The sequence below is a fragment of the Cetorhinus maximus genome, chromosome 16 (assembly GCF_964194155.1).
Source record: "Cetorhinus maximus chromosome 16, sCetMax3.hap1.1, whole genome shotgun sequence".
NCBI lineage: Eukaryota > Metazoa > Chordata > Chondrichthyes > Lamniformes > Cetorhinidae > Cetorhinus > Cetorhinus maximus.
The window spans coordinates 45,590,209-45,608,141 of NC_135894.1; the positions used below are offsets into that span (position 1 = coordinate 45,590,209).

A 17,933-nucleotide genomic window follows, 5' to 3' on the forward strand; every position below is an offset into this window, starting at 1 on the left:
AATAGCTATGATATCATACCTTCAAGTGTCTATCTGCGCCCTCACCTCAACTGCCTTATTTACTAGACTCCTTGCATTAAATTATATACCATTAATCAGAGTGACTCCTTTATTGTCTATTTTCTAGCATTTGTTTCAAAGACGTTCTATACTCACTAATTTTGGCCCAAGATCCTGTAAATATACACAGCTTTGACCCTGGCAATCACTACCTGTCAGGCATGATGCACTGTTGTCCTCTGTGGAGAGTGCCAAACCATGCAACTCTCCTCAGAGAGTGGTGAGAATGTGGAACTTGTTAAGGCAGACAGCACTGATGCATTTAATAAGATGTTCATTAGTCTAATTTTTAGCCAGTCTAACTACTGTCCAGTACCAGATGTCTATATCTGGTATTTTGGGCCTTAGTACACTTAATGCAGTGAATCACTGGTTGGTGCCAGTGCTCTTTTCATTCCCCCTCTGCAGCAGCCTCAAACTGAGGCTGGTTGGTTTTCATAATTTTTTCCACCCTGTTGTGTCTCACTTGCAATTGGGCCTTTTCCATCTTGAACTACAATGAATCTCTGCACATGATGATGTCACTCGCCCCCTATGCCACATTGGTATCTGGTATTCTTGGCCTCCAACAGTGGCCACCCACCCTAGCATTTAAGGGGACGTTTAATGCATATATGGAGATGGGATTAGTGGAATATAGTGGCAGAGTGGGAATAGGTAATTAAGAGTGGGAGAAGGTTCATGTGGAGTATAAAACATTATAGGCCAGGTGGGTAAAATAGCCTGTTGGTATTGTACATTCAATGCAATTCATTGCACCCAGTTCAATCAGCTGCAACTTAACATGGTCAGCCATCAAGGGTCAAGGTGCTGTTTCTCTCCATCACTTACCTATAGATGTTTCCATGCCTCTAGGGAGTTCTGAGGAACAAAGGGACCTTGGCGTGTGTGTCCATAGAACTCTCAAGGCGGAGGGGCATGTTAGTGGGGTGGTGAAAAAGGCATATGGGACACTTGCCTTTATCAATTGAGGCATAGATTACAAAAGTAGGGAGGTCATGTTGGAGTTGTATAGAACCTTGGTGAGGCCACAGCTGGAGTACTATGTGCAGTTCTGGTTGCCACATTATATGAAGGATGTGATTGCACTGGAGGGGGTGCAGAGGAGATTCACCATGATGTTGCCTGGAATGAAACATTTAAGTTACGAAGAGAGGTTGGATAGACTTGGGTTGTTTTTATTGGAGCAGAGAAGACTGAGGGGCGACCTGATCGAGGTGTACAAGATTATGAGGGGCATGGACAGGGTGGATAGGGAGCAGCTGTTCCCCTTAGTTGAAGGGTCAGTCACAAGGGGACATAAGTTCAAGGTGAGGGGTAGGAGGTTTAGGGGGGATGTGAGGAAAAACTTTTTTTACCCAGAAGGTGGTGACGGTCTGAATGCGCTGCCTGGGAGTGTGGTGGAGGCGGGTTGCCTCACATCCTTTAAAAAGTACCTGGATGAGCACTTGGTACATCATAACATTCAAGGCTTTGGGCCAAGTGCTGGTAAATGGGATTAGGTAGGTAGGTCAGGTGTTTCTCACATGTCGATGCAGACTCGATGGGCCGAAGGGCCTCTTCTGCACTGTGAGATTCTGTGACTTTGAACCTGCTGTAAGGAGCAAGCTTTTAAAACTCAAGCTGAATATCACTTGACCATAACAAAAATAAAAATACCTGGAAATACTCAGCAGGTCTGGCAGCATCTGCGGAGAGGAACACAGTTAACGTTTCGAGTCCGTAACTCTTCACACGGTCATACAGACTCAAAACGTTAACTGTGTTCGTCCCTGCAGGTGCTGCCAGACTTGCTGAGTTTTTCCAGGTATTTTTATTTTTGTTTTGGATTTCCAGCATCCGCAGTTTTTTGCTTTTATTTTTTGCTTTTGTCACTTGACCATAATTTGATTCACCTTATCTTCTCTCCTACTCTTGCCTGGGGATGTTTATGTACCATGTCCATTTGGATATCCAACCCAAGCATCCTGAGTTCTCCAAGAACAGTCCGCCCCAGCTAAGCAACTGATGTAAATAATAATGGGCCAGATTAATGGCTCTTTACTTAAATGCACGCAGTATTCGGAATAAAATAAATGAATTAACAGCACAAATAGAGGTTAATAGGTTTGATCTTATAGCCATTACGGAAACATAGTTACAAGGAGATCAAAGCTGGGAACTAAATATTCAGGGGTATGTAACTTTTCTAAAGGACAGGCAGGAAGGAAAGGGTGGTGGGGTAGCTTTGTCAGTACGTACGGAATAAGTACGATAGCAAGAAAGGATCGTGGATCAGAAAATGTAGAATCCATATGGATGGAGTTAAGAAATGACAAGGGGAAGACGACACTGGTGGGAGTAAGCCCCCTGACAGTAGCTGTAGGACAGAGAATAAATCAGGAGATAATGAGGGCATGTAAAAAAGGCATTACATTAATCATAAGTGACTTTAATCTTCATGTAGTTTGGGAAAATCACATTGGCAGAGGTAGACACAAGCAAGAATTCATAGAACATATTCAGAAATGTTTCTTAGAATAATATGTTGTGAATCCAACCGGGGATCAGGCTATTTTGGATCTGGTAATGTGTAATGAGGCAGGTTTAATAAATGATCTCAGAGTAAAGGATCCCCTAGGAAACAGTGACCATAATATGGTAGAATTTAGCATTTGAGAGTGAGAAACTTGGGTCGGAAACAACTGTGCTAAATTTAAATAAGGGTAATTACAATGGAATAAGGGCAGAGTTGGCTGGAGTGGACTGGGAAAGGAGTTTAGCAGAAAGGACGGTTGCTGAACAATGGCAGACGTTAAGAAAATAGTTCATGACTCTTAAAGATATATCCCAGTGAGGAAAAAGGATTCAAGGAAGGGGATAAACCAACCATGGTTAACCAAGGAAGTTAAGGACAGTATCAAATTAAAAGAAAAAACATATATGTGGCAAAGATTAGTGGTAAGCCAGAGGATTAGGAAAGTTTTAAAAACCAACAAAAGATGACCAAAAAAAATAAAGAGGGAGAAAATAAACTTTGAGGGTAAACTAGCAAGTGGTATTAAAACGAACAGTAAGAGCTTCTTTATATATAAAAATGAAGACAGAGGCCAAAGTGAACATAGGCCCCTTAGAGAATGAAGCTGGGGAAATAATAATGGGGAACCAGGAAATGACACAGGAGTTGAATAAATACTTTGCTTCAGTCTTCACAGTAGAAGGTACTAATAGCATTCCAAAAATACTAAATAATCAAGAGGCAAAAGGGAGGGGGGAGGAAATAAATACAATAACTATCACTAGAGAAAAAGTATTAGGCAAACTAATGGGGCTAAAGTCCCCTGGACCTCATGAGTTGCATCCTAGGATATTAAAGGAAGTAGCTAGAGATAATGGATGCACTGGTAGTAATCTTCCAAGAATCCTTAGATTCACGAAAAGTTTCAGAGGATTGGAGAACGGCCAATATAACACCCTTATTCAAAAAGGGAGACAAAAAACAGGTAACTATAGGCCAAAACAAAAACAGAAACAGAAATACCTGGAAAAACTCAGCAGGTCTGGCAGCATCGGCGGAGAAGAACACAGTTGACGCTTCGAGTCCTCATGACCTGTTCTGTTGAGGGGTCATGAGGAATCGAAGCGTCAACTGTGCTCTTCTCCACCGATGCTGCCAGACCTGCTGAATCTTTCCAGGTATTTCTGTTTTTGTTTTGGATTTCCAGCATCCGCAGTTTTTTTTTGTTTTTTTAACTATAGGCCAGTTAACTTAACATCTGTCGCTGGGAAAATGTTGGAGTATATTATAAAGGATGTAATAGCAGAGCGTTTAGAAATACATAATCTAATCAAGCAGAGTCAACATGGCTTCATGAAGGGGAAATCATGCCTAACAAATTTATTAGAATTCTTTGAGGAGGTAACAAGCAGGAAAGATAAATAGGAACTAGTAGACGGAATACATTTGGATTTCCAAAAGGCATTCGATAAGGTACCGCAAATAAGGCTACTTAATAAGATAAGAGCCCATGGTATTGGGGGTAGTATATAAGCATGGATAAAGGATTGGCTAACGAATAGAAGACAGAGGGTTGGGATAAGGGGGACATTTTCGGGATGGCAACCTGTAACTAGTGGAATGCCACAGGGATCAGTACTGGGGCCTCAATTATTGACAATATATATTAATGGCTTAGATGAAGGAAGTGAATGTACCAAGTTTGCAGATAACACAAAAATAGGTGGGAAGGCAAGTGGTGAGGATGACACAAGGAGTTTACAGAGGGATATAGCCAGGTTAATTGAGTGGGCAAAAGCTTGGCAGATAGAATATAATGTAGGAAAATGAGGTTATGCACTTTGACAGGAAGAATAGAGGAGCTGAATATTATTTAAATGGAGAAAGACTGCAGAAGGCTGCAGCACAGAGGGATTTTTATTTCAAAGGGTTTGGAGTATAAAATAGGGAAGTCTTGCTAAAGGTATACAAGACACTAGTTAGACCACACCTAGAATACTTTGAACACTTTTGGTCCCCTTATCTAAGGAAAGATGTACTGGCATTGGAGGCAGTCCAGAGAAGGTTCACTAAGTTGATTCCAGGGATGGAGGGATTTTCTTATGAGGAGAGGTTGAGTAGGTTGGGCCTGTACTCATTGGAGTTTAGAAGAATGAGAAGCAACCTTATTGAAACATAAGATTTATTAGGAGGCTTGACAGGGTAGATGCTGAGAGGTTGTTTCACCTTGTGGGAGAGTCTAAGAGCAGAGGGCACAATCTCAGAGTAAGGGGGCACCCATTTAAAACAGAGGTGAGGAGGAATTTCTTCTCCCAGAGGGTAGTCAGTCTGTGAAATTCTTTACTGCAGAGGGCTGTAGAGGCTGGGTTGTTAAGTATATTCAAGGCTGAGATAGACAGATTTTTAATCAGTAAGTGGATCTGTGGTTATGGAGAAAAGGCAGGAAAGTGGAGTTGAGGATGATCAGATCAGCCATGATCTCATTGAATGACAGAGCAGACTCGGTGGGCCGAATGGCCTACTTCTGCTCCTATGTCTTATGATCTTATAAATGGCACAGTGAGACAGCACAGTATCTGAGACCTTCGTGAACAGCAAAAACAGAGACAAGAATAGAAAATGTTGGAAAAACTCAGGTCTAGCAGCATCTGTGGAGACAGAAACAGGGTTAACGTTTCAAGTCCGTATGACCCTTCTTCAGGGCACTAGAAGGGTCATACGGACTCGAAACTTTAACTCTTTTTCTCTCTCCACAGATGCTGCTAGACCTGCTGCGTTTTTCCAGCATTTTCTGTTATTGTTTCATATTTCCAGCATCCACAATATTTTGCTTTTATCTTAGCAAAAACAGAGTATCCCCTTAATAGGATTTAAAGATTCAGAAATAAAGGGAGGACTGAAGAGAAGGAATGACAATCAGGTACAGAAAGAAAATAGGAAGAGGAAAAGAAAGATTAGATTGAAAGACAAAGGAAAAGGCACAATTTTTTTTTAAAGTTTAAAAGAAATTTTTTAATCTCCAACAATTCACAGCTTTAAGGAAGGGGGCTCCATACTTGCATTTTCTGGGCAAGAAGAGTTGATTGGCAGTCATTAACAATTATCACTTTGCAAAACAGCTGGAAAACTGCACAAACACTTAATTTCTATGGTGCATTTTATGGAGGATGATTTGCAAATGCAGCAATATTATTGGTCATGATTTTTTTTAATATCAAAATTGATTAGTGGCAAAGGGTGTTGCATATACTTAAATAGTACAGCAACTTCAGACAAGGGGCAGATTTGTGATAAAACTCAAAAATCGCTGCCTGAGCTGTGCTGCACCACCAGTAGCTTCACAAAATCTTCTTGGCCAGCTAATCATTGAAATCCACTGTGCATTATTGAACCACATGAAGTTTCTGTACTTGCACTAAACTTGCCACAGATGTCTCCATTCCAGTCTAGGTACCACTTGTATAACACGATAACTTAATTACTGCCACTCAGCCTTTCTGGTACTGAAAATCAACTGTTACAATTGTGGTATCTCATACCTTCAGGTTTTAGTTGTTGTTGGAGATTTCGAAAATGTCGATTTTTTTTTTCCCCACCTTTCTTTTGTTTCTCTTTGTTCACTCAAGCCAATCTAATTTCTCTCACTAGCTGATTTGACATCGAATTCACTGGCTCTAATTTAAAGTTCAAACTTTAATTCCACAATCCTTCAATTTATTTCTTCTCCTCATCATCCAGCTGGTTTCCCTCGGCTGCATCATTATCCGCTCAAAAAAAACCACGGTTAAAATCCTAAAGCTGCCAGGGCGAGTCTGACTCAGGAGGTGGGGCTCGAGAACCCGGCCAGAGTAAACAGTGGCCAGGAGGTAAATCCCCGGGTCCATGTGTACATCAATACCAGCTCCCTCACAGTGACCTCCGGCCAAGTCCCCATCCCAACCCCCCCGCCCCACGGAGCTCCAGCTCTCACCTGTTGCCGGGGCCTGGGACCGGAATCGGGACCGCCGCTCTGTCCGGGCTGCTCGGCGACCATCAAACACTTAAACCGAACGAGGGATGAAGTGAGGCGGACACCTTTACCGCCGCAGCCGGCCTGTGCGAGTGAACAGGCCGCGGCTGTTCCCCATCCCCAAACCATAGCGGCCGCCTCGGGACAGGTCCCGGTGCGGCCTCCCCCTTCCCTCGGGACGGGTCCCGGTGCGGCCTCCCCCTTCCCTCGGGACGGGTCCCGGTGCGGCCTCCCCCTTCCCTCGGGACGGGTCCCGGTGCGGCCTCCCCCTTCCCTCGGGACGGGTCCCGGTGCGGCCTCCGGACGCCAACCCCAATTGTTTTTTTCCCAAACGGTTCTTGTTTCTGGCAACTTGACACCTCTTTGGTGTGTTACTGCCACCTACTGTATCGGAGGAAGAAGTGCAATGCAACACGGAAACCTAAATTCTATGCGCTAATCTTGTGAAATGTAAAAAAGACAATACCACTTTATGAGTATCCTACTACCCAAATTAACCGCTAAAATACTAGCCACCCTGTCACACCCTTCGGTTGTTGCAGCTGTAGTATGTGGGAGCTGGTGGACGCCAGCGCGATCCATGGTGACCACATCTGCAGCAAGTATTGGCTGCTCAAGAAACTTCCACTCAGAGTTGATGAGCTGGAGTCTGAGCTATGGACACTGTGACACATCAAGGAGGGGGAGAGTTATCTGGACGCTGTTTCAGGAGTCAGTCACAGCCCTTAGATTAATTACATCAAAATTGGACCATGGTCAGTGACAGGAAGGTGTGACTGCGAGTGAGGCAGATATGGGGATCCAGAAATTAGCTTTAGAGGAACCTCAGTCAGTGCCCTTGTCCAATAGGTACAAGGTTCTTGCTCCCAATGGGGGCGAGGGCACAGACTGCAAGGAGGTTGTACGAACTGACCAGAGCACCATGGTATAGAGTGCCATTCAAGTGGAGGGAGAAAAGAGAAATGTAGTAGTAATAGGGGATAGCATAGTTAGGGGAATAAGTACTGTTCTCTGCAGGAAAGACAGAATCCCAAAGGCTGTGTTGCCTACCTGGTGCCAAGGTTAAGGATATCTCTTCTGGGCTGGAGAGGAAGGATCCAGTTGTCGTGGCCCATGTAGGTACCAACGACATAGGTAGGACTCGGAAAAAGGTTCTGCTGAGGGACGATGAACAGCTCGAGGCTAAATTATAAAGCAGAACCACAATGGTAATAATCTCCGGATTACTACCTGAGCCACGTGCAAATTCGCTTAGAGTAAATAAGATTAGAAGTAAATGCGTGACTCAAAGATTGGTGTGGAAAAATGGGTTCCGATTCATGGGGCACTGGCACCAGTACTGGGGAAACACAGCTATTCCATTGGGACGGGCTTCATTTGAACCATGCTGGGACCAGCATCCTGGCGAATCATATTACTAGGGTTGTAGATAGGACTTTAAACTAATTAGCTGGGGGCAGGTTCCAGTTGAAGATAAGTTTAAAAAATCAAAAATAAATGAAAGAGCAGAGGTGCAGGGTAGTGAAGAGGTGAAGGAACAGGAAGGGACAGAAAATATAAGCAGAAGAGTACAGCAGAAATCAGAACCAGAATGAGTAATGATGGTAAAAAGTCAAAGCTTAAGGCTCTTTATCTGAATGCACTCAGCATATGTAACAAGATGGATGAGTTAACGGCACAAATAGAAATAAATGAATATGACTTGATAGCTATTACAGAGATGTGGTTACAGGGTGACCAAGTCTGGGAACTCAACATTCAAGGGTATTCGACGTTCCAGAAAAATAGGCAAAAAGAAAAAGGAAGTGGGATAGTTTTGCTAATAAAGGAAGGGGTCAGTGCGGTGCTAAGTATTGAAATAGGTGCAATAGATTACCTATTGTTATGGAATTAGTTTGGGTGGAAATAAAGAATAGCAAAGGGAAGAAGTCACGGGTGGGGGTCATCTATAGGCCCCCGGAGAGTTGCCTCACTGTAGGACAAAGTATAAATCAGGAAATTATGGAGGCGTGCAAGAAGAGTGCTACAATTGTCATGGGTGATTTTAATCTGCATATTGACTGGACAAATCAGATTGGCAGGGGTAACAAGGAAGACAAATTTGTAGAGTGCATCAAGGTTTATTTCTTGGAGCAATACGTTGCAGAAGCTACCCGGGGACAGGCCATTTTAGATTTAGTAATGTGTAATGAGGTAGGATTAATAAGAGATCTCGTAGTTAAGGATCCTCCAGGGGTAGCGATCACAACGTGGTACAATTTCAAATTCAGTTTGAGGGCAAGCAACCAGTGTCCTCAACTTAAATAAGGGCAATTACAGATGTATGAAGAAAGTTGTCTAAAGCGGGCTGGGAAAATAGACTAAGGGGAAGGTCAGTGGATGAGCAGTGACAGGCATTTAAGCAGATATTTCATAAAGCTCAGCAAAAATTGATCCTGGTCAAAAAGAAGGACTTGATGAGAAGGATGAACCACACATGGTTAAGAAAGGTGGTCAAGGAGAGTATCCAATCTAAAACTAAGGAATACAAAGTGGCAAAAACTAGCTGTAGGCCAGAGGATCAGGAATTTTTTAGGAAACCAGCAGTGGAAGATTAAAAAGCTAATAAAGAGGGAGAAAATTGATTATGAAAGTAAATTGGCAAGAAATATTAAAACAAACAGTAAGAGCTTCTATGGGTATATAAAAAGCGTGGCCAAATTGAGCGTGGGACCCTTGGAGGGTGCGACTGGAGAACTGATAACGGGGAACAGGGAAATAGCAGATAACCTAAACCAATATTTTGCATTGGTCTCCACAGTAGAGATATAAACATCCCAAAGATATCAGATAAGCAAGGAGCTAATTGGAGGAAAGATCTTGTAACAGTCTCTGTCACGAGGGACAAAGTATTTAATAAACTAATGGGACTAAAGGCAGACAAGTCACCAGGACCCGATGGCCTGCACCCAAGGGTTTTAAAATAAGTGGCTGCAGAGATAGTGAAGGCATTGGTCGAAGTATTCCAGAATTCACTGGATTCCGGGACGGTCCCAGTGGATTGGAAAGGGAGGGAGACAAAAAGCAGGAAACTATAGGCCAGTCAGCCTAACATCTGTCGTTGGCAAAATGCTAGTGTCAATTATTAAGGAAGAAATAGCAGGACATTTAGAAAAGCTTAACGCAATCAAACAGAGTCAACATGGTTAGTGAAAGGGAAATCATGTTTGACAAATTTGCTAGAGTTCTTTGAGGATATAACAAGCAGAGTTGATATAGGGGAACGAGTAGATGTAGTGTATTTGGATTTCCAAAAAGCATCCGATAAGATGCCACATAAAAGGTTATTGCACAAGATAGGAGCTCACAGTATTGGGGTAATGTATTGGCATGGATTGAGGATTGGTTAGCACAAAGACGACAGAGAGTCGGGATTAATGGACCATTTTTAGGTTGGAAAGACGTAACTAGTGGAGTGCCACAAGGATCAGTCCTAGGGCCTCAATTATTTACTATCTATATTAATGACTTGGAGGAGGGGGCAGAGTGTAATGTATCCAAATTTGCTGATAATACAAAAATAGGTGGGAGGGCATGTTGTGATGAGAACATAAGGAATCTGCGAGGGGATACAGTTAGGTTGAGTGAGTGGGCAAAAGCTTGGCAGATGGAGTTTATTGTAGGAAAATGTGAGGTCATGCATTTTGGTAAGAAAAATCAAAAGGCAGATTATTATTTAAATGGAGAGAGACTCCAAAAAAAGTGTAGCACAGAGAGATCTGGGTGTTCTTGTGCATGAAACATAAAAAGTTAGCATGTGGGTGCAGCAAGTAATTAAGAAGGCAAATGGAATTTTGGCCTGTATGGCTAGGGGGTTGGAGTTTAAAAATAGGGAAGTCTTGTCACAATTGTACAGGGTGTTGATGAGGCCGCACCTGGAGTATGGTGTACAGTTTTGGTCACTGTATTTAAGAAAGGATATACTGGCATTGGAGGCAGTTCAAAAGAGATTCACCAGGCTGATTTCTGGGATGAAAGGGTTGACTTTCAAGAACGGCTGAACAAGTTAGGCCTTTATTCATTAGAGTTTAGGAGAATGAGAGGTACCATGGAAATGAGCAAGATTCTGAGGGTGCTTAATGGGGTGGATGTTGAGAAGATGTTTCCACTTGTTGGGGAATCTCGAACTAGGGGACATAGTTACAGAATAAGGGGACACGCATTTAAAACTGAGATGCGAAGGAATTTCTTCTTTCAGAGGGTAGTGAATGTCTGGAATTCTCTATCCCAGAGGGTTGTGGAGGCTAGACCACTAGAAGTATTTAAAGAGGAGGTAGATAGATTTTTGAAATATCGGGGAGTTGAGGGCTATGAGGAGCTGGCACAAAAGAGGAGTTGAGGCCTGGAGCAGATCAACTATGATCTTATTGAATGGTGGAGCAGGCTTGAGGGGCCAAATGGCCTACACCTGCTCCTATTTCTTATGTTCTTATATTGTAAATTAGACTGCATCATTCTCCTTTCAGCTGCAAACTTCGCACAATGTAATAAAACATGCTCCACCAATTACAGGAATCCTTCCCCACACTCCTGACACAAACCATCAACATGTTTCCCTATTAGATACAGAGACTTATTGAACCCACGTGTCCAATTCTAATCCTGGTCATAATCACCTCATCCTTTCTACACTTCCCAGTGAAGTTACTAGATAAATTCACATTGTTTTTAACCTGATATAAATGTCTTGCTTTCTCGTCCATATCCCACTTTTGTTGCCATAATGCATATAGTTTACCTAAATAATAGGTTTAATTTCTGTCTTCCCTAATGAATCTCAATATTTGGAATCAAGTGATTTATAGAACTTTTAGCCAACAAATCTGCTACCTTATTCCCTACCACACCTTTTTGTGCTAGCATCCATAAAAAAACCCACTACAGTACCCAACTATGTATGTTATGCAATAAATGAAAATTAAAAAAAATAAAATCCTGTCTGGATTCAGAAAAACAAGGTTAGATAGAAACCAATGCTGACGATGAATCTGAACAAATAACGACTCTCAATGGCTTTACCTCCACTACCCATGGTAAAGCGAACATAATTGCCATCAACTCAACTGAATATACTGATAAACTATCGGATAACCTTTTCACAATCTTAACATTAAATTCAGGAAAAAAAGCTGCTGAACCTTCCCATCCCAGGATCCATAGAACCATCAGGAAAAGTTGAATATAAGCAAACCAATTCTTATCTATATATTCTTTTACGAAACTAGACAAATTAAAATCTATACTGTTTCCTTTAAATTTGTCCGTATTATAAAACCAACCGTTGGATATTGAAAGTACTATGGTAGAGTTCCTGACCAGCATGCATGTATGCTTATATTAAAAACTTGCAGGCCCAACTTTTTTTAATTCATTCGTTCATGGGATGTGGACATCGCTGGCTAGGCCAGCATTTATTGCCCATTCTTAATTGCCCTTGTTCAGAAGGCATTTAAGAGTCAATCACATTGCTGTGGATCTGGAGTCACATGTAGGCCAGACAGGTAAGGACAGCAGATTTCCTTCCCTAAGTGGCATTGTACAATCAGCAATGTTTCATGGTCATCATTAGACTTTTAAAATTCCAGATGTTAATTGAATTCAAATTTCACCATCTGCCATGGTGGGATTCAAACCCGGAACATTACCCTGGGTCTCTGGATTACCAGTCTAGTGACAATACCACACCACAATACTACACCACTGCCTCCCCACTAAATCCACTAAAACACCTTTTGCCTCCAAAATTTCCCCTTCATTTGCAATCCGTTCTCCCAGCTATCTTGAAGGACACTTTTGGTTAAATGGTTGTCTTTCTGCACTACCAAGTTCACCCAATAATTCAAATCCATCCACCTTCTCCTTACTTCAGGAAGCATTTCTCCATTCTCCACCTGTAGAGCTATTATTGGAGAAGAAATAAAAGCACCAGAACAAATTCCCAATGATTGAGACTGAACTATGTCCAATTTATACAATAAGGTTTCTGCTGCTGATCCATATGCCTGGCATCCAAAGTCAACCTCTGATTGTATATATTCTTAATAAAGTTCTCTTATCTGCGCCCCAATCATATTCAGCAATACATCTCATTAAATTAATCACATTTTTACACTTAATGACTGTTGTTTCAATATGTATTTTCCATGTCTGAGCACAATCAAACCAGCTCCCTAAAAACTTAAACACCTTTACCATCTCGATTGGTTTTACGATATAGATACAAAATATTGCCATGCAGACTTCTCTTTCCTGTAAAGAAAACTGCCTGAGTTTTGAATTAGAAATTTTAAATCCCCACTGCCTAGACCAGTGCTCTAAGACTTCTTGAACTTTATTCAGTACATACTTAACATTTCTGCTCTTTTCCAAATTGCACCATCATCTGTACACAATGACAATCCCACGTCCTTACCCACATAATCATAACATTAATCAAAATATTAAAAAGAACCAAACTAATCACACTTCTCTGTGGTGTATCATTCTCTACCACCACTGTATCCGACAATTCCATGCCCACCCTACCTGCATGATACAACTTACTAAGAAATCCCTTATCCAATTAAACATACGCCCTTCTATACCCAAGCCTTTTAACTTAAATAAAAGCCCATCTTTCCACAGCATATCATATGCTTTTTCAATATCAATGAAGACTGCTATAAGGATTTCTTTATTATATAAAGCTTTCTTAAGATATCAGTATCTAACCTCATCACTTGATCCAGTGTGCAACGAAACTCCTTAAACCCACTTTGATACGGTGTCAGAAGCTGCTTGCTAAATAATAAGAGAGCTGACCGGTAACCATGTGCTCCATTATTTTACAAATATTGGACGTCAATGCTATGGGCCGATATGATGATGGGCTAGATAAATCTTTTCTGACTTTCCAATTGGCACTATAATAGCATGTTTCCAACTCTTAGGCAAAGTACCCTTCTCCCATTCTAAATTAAAAGCTCAAGAAATACTTCTGAAACCCCATCGCCCATGTAGCAAAACATTTCATAGCACATTAGATCCCTTCCAGGAGCTGTATTTTTAGTATTGTTAATTGCCTGTTTCAGCTCACCTAAAGTAAACCAATCATTTACAGGATTGCCCTTATTTTCACTCCTCCTGAGAATATCCTGATTTTTCTCAAGAAAAGATTTGCGGATACTAGAATATTCAGGATCTAAATTATCACTACTATGTATCTTAGCAAAAACCTTTGACAATATATTTGCCTTTTCCGGGTTGGTTTTAGCAACATCATCTCCATCCACCAATACTGGAATAGTTTTGATCTTACAAGTTCCATTAATCCTCCTAATCTTCTCCTAAACAGCATCTATCAATGTATCTCTCCCTATACTATCACAGTAACTCCACCAATACTCCTTTTTCTCACACTTAATAACTCGATAAGCTGTGGCTTTCTTCCTATTATAATGTAATACTGCTTCAAACGCATAAGCTGTGTGCACCAACTTGAAAACTTTATCCCTCTCCTTTATCGCCAAATCACAAACCGCATTCCACCAAGGCACAATTCTTTTCTTCCGTATTCCTTTCTTTACTGGAGTAGACACTTCTGCAGCATCCAATACTATATCACTTAAGTTATTATTTAAAGTATCCACGTTTTCTGTAAATCCCAGAGCTTTAATGCTATCCGCACACCTCTTCTGAAAAACCATCCACTATGTTTTACAAAAACACCAGTGTGAATTCACCTTTGTTAATTCTTCAATCAAACACAAACCTACTCTTCCCCATATAGAAAAATGATCACGTCCAACAGTAGAGTCTTCATAAACATCCCATTCACATCTTCCTGCCAAAGCACTGGAAACCAGCATTAGATCCAGGCACGATAAAGTATTTTTACCAATAATTATTCTAGTGCCCATCCCATCATTCAAGCACACCAGATTACAATGGTCAAGTAAGTCTTCCACCATCCTCCCATTTCCATATATATGACCACTACACCACATCGGACTATGTGCATTAAAATCCCCACACCACATAATAGGCTTTTTGACATCTGATATCAAGACTCCTAATTCATCAATAATAAGATCTTTACAAGGATTGTAAAAATTAATCTAAAGAAAACTATCAGCTCGCCCACCTAAAATAGCGGCGCACCCCCTGACGGGGGGAAAATGTTTCCCTAGATCTAAAATAGTTATTTCCCTAGTCAGTTCTGCAATATATTGTTACAGGAATCTGTCACAAAAACATTTTCCAAGCTCATCTTCTAGACCACCCGTGCCAATTTGATTGTTCCATTCGATATGAAGGTTAAAGTTCTCCATAATTATTACATTGCCTTTGTTAGAAGTTCCAATAGTTTCTTGTTTAATGCTCCATTCAAGGATATAACGACTGTTAGGGGAACTATAAACTACTCCCACCAGCATTTTCTTGCTATTCCTAATCTCCACCCATACTGATTCTTCTGAGCCCAGGTATTTTCTCACTAATATCCTTATCTCATCCTTTACTCTCAGGGTTACCCCTCCTCCTTTGCCATTCTGTCTGCCTTTCCAAAATATTGTGTACCCCGGGAAATTTATTTCCCAACCTTGGTCACCTTGTAACCATGTCGGTCTAATGGCAATTAAATATAAACCATTTACTTCTATTTTTGCCACTAGTTCATCTATGTTTTTGTGGATGCTACGTGGATTCAGATAAAGAGCCTTCAATTTCATTTTTTTTACAATGATTCTCTGTATGGACCTTACTTGATTGTGCTGTTAAACTCTCTACAGCTTTCTGTCCCACTCTGCTTGTCTTTCCTATATCGCTACACTGTTCCGTTGCCTTGACATTCTTTTTTGGATTTCAAAATGCCCTTTTACTCAACTGCCCCGCCCCATTAGTTTAAAGCCCTATCCACAGCCCAAGTTATACAATTGGCTAGGACATTATCCCAGCCCAATTTAAGTGGAGCCCATCCCAAAGGAATAGCTCCTTCTTCCCTGAGTACTGATGACAATATCCTATGAATCAAATGCCTCCTTCCCACACCCAAAATTCTATAGAATTCTATACTCTTACTATCTCTTTTTATATTTCTAGCTAGCTTTCTCTCATACTCTAATTTTTCCACTTTAGTCATCTTTTAATCTTTATTTGCTATTCTTTACATTCTGTCCAGTCTTCTGATTTGCCACCCATTCTTGCGCAATTATATGCTTTTTCTGTAAGTTTGATACTATCTTTTTAACTTGTTTAGTTAACCATAGATGGTGGATCCGTCCCTTGGAATATTTCTTTCTCATTGGAATGTATCTATTCTGAGTATTCTGAAATCTCCCCTTAAATGCCTGCCACAGCATCTTATTGACCTATTTTGTAATCTCATTTTCCAGTTCACTTTGGCTAATTCTGCTTTCCTGCCCTCATAATTGGCCTTATTTAAGTTTAATATACTAGCCTTGGACCTACCCTTCTCTCCCTGAAACTGAATGTAAAATATTATGATCGCTGCTACCAAAGGGCATTTCACTATGAGATCATTAATTAATCTGTCTCATTGCACAATACCAGGTCTAGTATAACCTGTTCTCTGGTTGGCTCTAGAACATGGTGTCCTAAGAAACTATCCCTAAAATGCTCTATGAACTCCTCATCTAGGCTACCTTTTCCCATCTGATTTATCCAATCTATATGTAGATTGAAATCCCCCATGATTATTGCTGTACCTTTCTGAGTTCTCATTATTTCTTCCTTTATACTCTGCCCTACCATGTGGTTAATGTTAGGAGGCCTGTACGCCACTCCCACAAGTGACTCCTTGCCTTTATTATTTCTCATCTCTACCCAAACCGTCTCTACATCCTGGTTTCCTGAACTTAGGTCATTCCTCTCTATTGTGTTAATACTATTCACGGGATGTGGAATTCGCTGGATGGGACAGCATTTATTGCCCATCCCTAGTTGCCCTTGAGAAGGTGGTGGTGAGCTGCCTTCTTGAACCGCTGAAGACCACATGGTGTAGGTACACCCACAGTGCTGTTAGGAAGGGAGTTCCAGGGTTTTGACCCAGCGACAGTGAAGGAACGGCGATATATTTCCAAGTCAGGATGGTGAGTGACTTGAAGGAGAACTTCCAGGTGGTGGTGTTCCCATCTATTTGCTGCCCTTGTCCTTCTAGATGGTAGTGGTCGTGGGTTTAGAAGGTGCTGTTGAAGGAGTCTTGGTGAATTCCTGTAGTGCATCTTGTAGATGGTACACACTGCTGCTACTGCGCGTCGGTGGTGGAGGGAGTGAATGTTTATGGATGTGGTGTCAATCAAGTGGGCAGCTTTGTCCTGGATGGAGTCAAGCTTCTTGAGTGTTGTGGGAGCTGCACTCATCCAGGCAAGTAGGGAGTATTCCATCACACTCCTGACTTGTGCCTTGTAGATGGTGGACAGACTTTTGGGGGTCAGGAGGTGAGTTATTTGTTGCAGGATTCCTAGCCTCTGACCTGCTCTTGTAGCCACAGTATTTATATTGCCAGTCCAGTTCAGTTTCTGGTCAGTGGTGACCCCCAGATTGTTGATAGTGGGGGAATTCACTGATGGTAATGCCATTGAATGTCAAGGAGCGATGGTTAGAATCTCTCTTGTTGGAGATGGTCATTGTTTTGCACTTGTGTGGCATGAATGTTACTTGCCACTTGTCAGCCCAAGCCTGGATATTGTCCAGGTCTTGCTGCATTTGGGCATGGACTGCTTAAGTATTTAAGGAGTCGCGAATGGTGCTGAATATTGTGCAATCATCAAGGAACATCCCCACTTCTGACCTCATGATGGAAGGAAGGTCATTGATGAAGCGGCTGAAGATGGTTGGGCTGAGGATACTATCCTGAAGAACTCCTGCAGTGATGTCCTGGAGCTGAGATGATTGACCTCCAACAACCACAACCATCTTCCTTTGTGCTAAGTATGACTCCAACCATTGGAGAGTTTTGCCTTGATTCCCACTGACTCCAGTTTTGCTAGGGCACCTTGATGCCACACTCATACAAATGCGGCCTAGATGTCAAGGGCAGTCACTCTCACCTCATCTCAGGAGTTCAGCTCTTTTGTTCATGTTTGATCCAAGGCCGTAATGAGGTCAGGAGCTGAGTGACCCTGGCAAAACCAAAACTGGGTGCCAGTGAGCAGGTTTTGATAAGCAAGTGCTGCTTGATAGCACTGTTGATGACCACTTCCATTACTAGAATGGGGCGGTAATTGGTCGGGTTGGATTTGTTCTGCTTTTTGTGTACAGGACATACCCGGGCAAGTTCACACATAGCTGGGTAGATGCCAGTGTTGTAGCTGTACTGGAACAACTTGG

At 41.7% G+C, this 17,933-nt stretch overlaps 1 protein-coding gene across 3 annotated transcripts in view; it reads right to left on the bottom strand.

Annotated features, from left to right (window-relative positions):
* nsun3 (NOP2/Sun RNA methyltransferase 3) overlaps window positions 1-6,740 on the bottom strand; it is a 51,450-nt gene extending 44,710 nt beyond the window's left edge. For all 3 annotated transcript variants that reach the window (XM_078559788.1, XM_078559787.1, XM_078559786.1), the window contains exon 1: window positions 6,528-6,740. In XM_078559788.1, the coding sequence (XP_078415914.1) occupies window positions 6,528-6,695 (168 nt within the window). In that variant the 5' untranslated portion in view covers window positions 6,696-6,740. The remainder of the gene's footprint in view (window positions 1-6,527) is intronic.
* Between the last annotated feature and the right edge of the window lie 11,193 nt (window positions 6,741-17,933).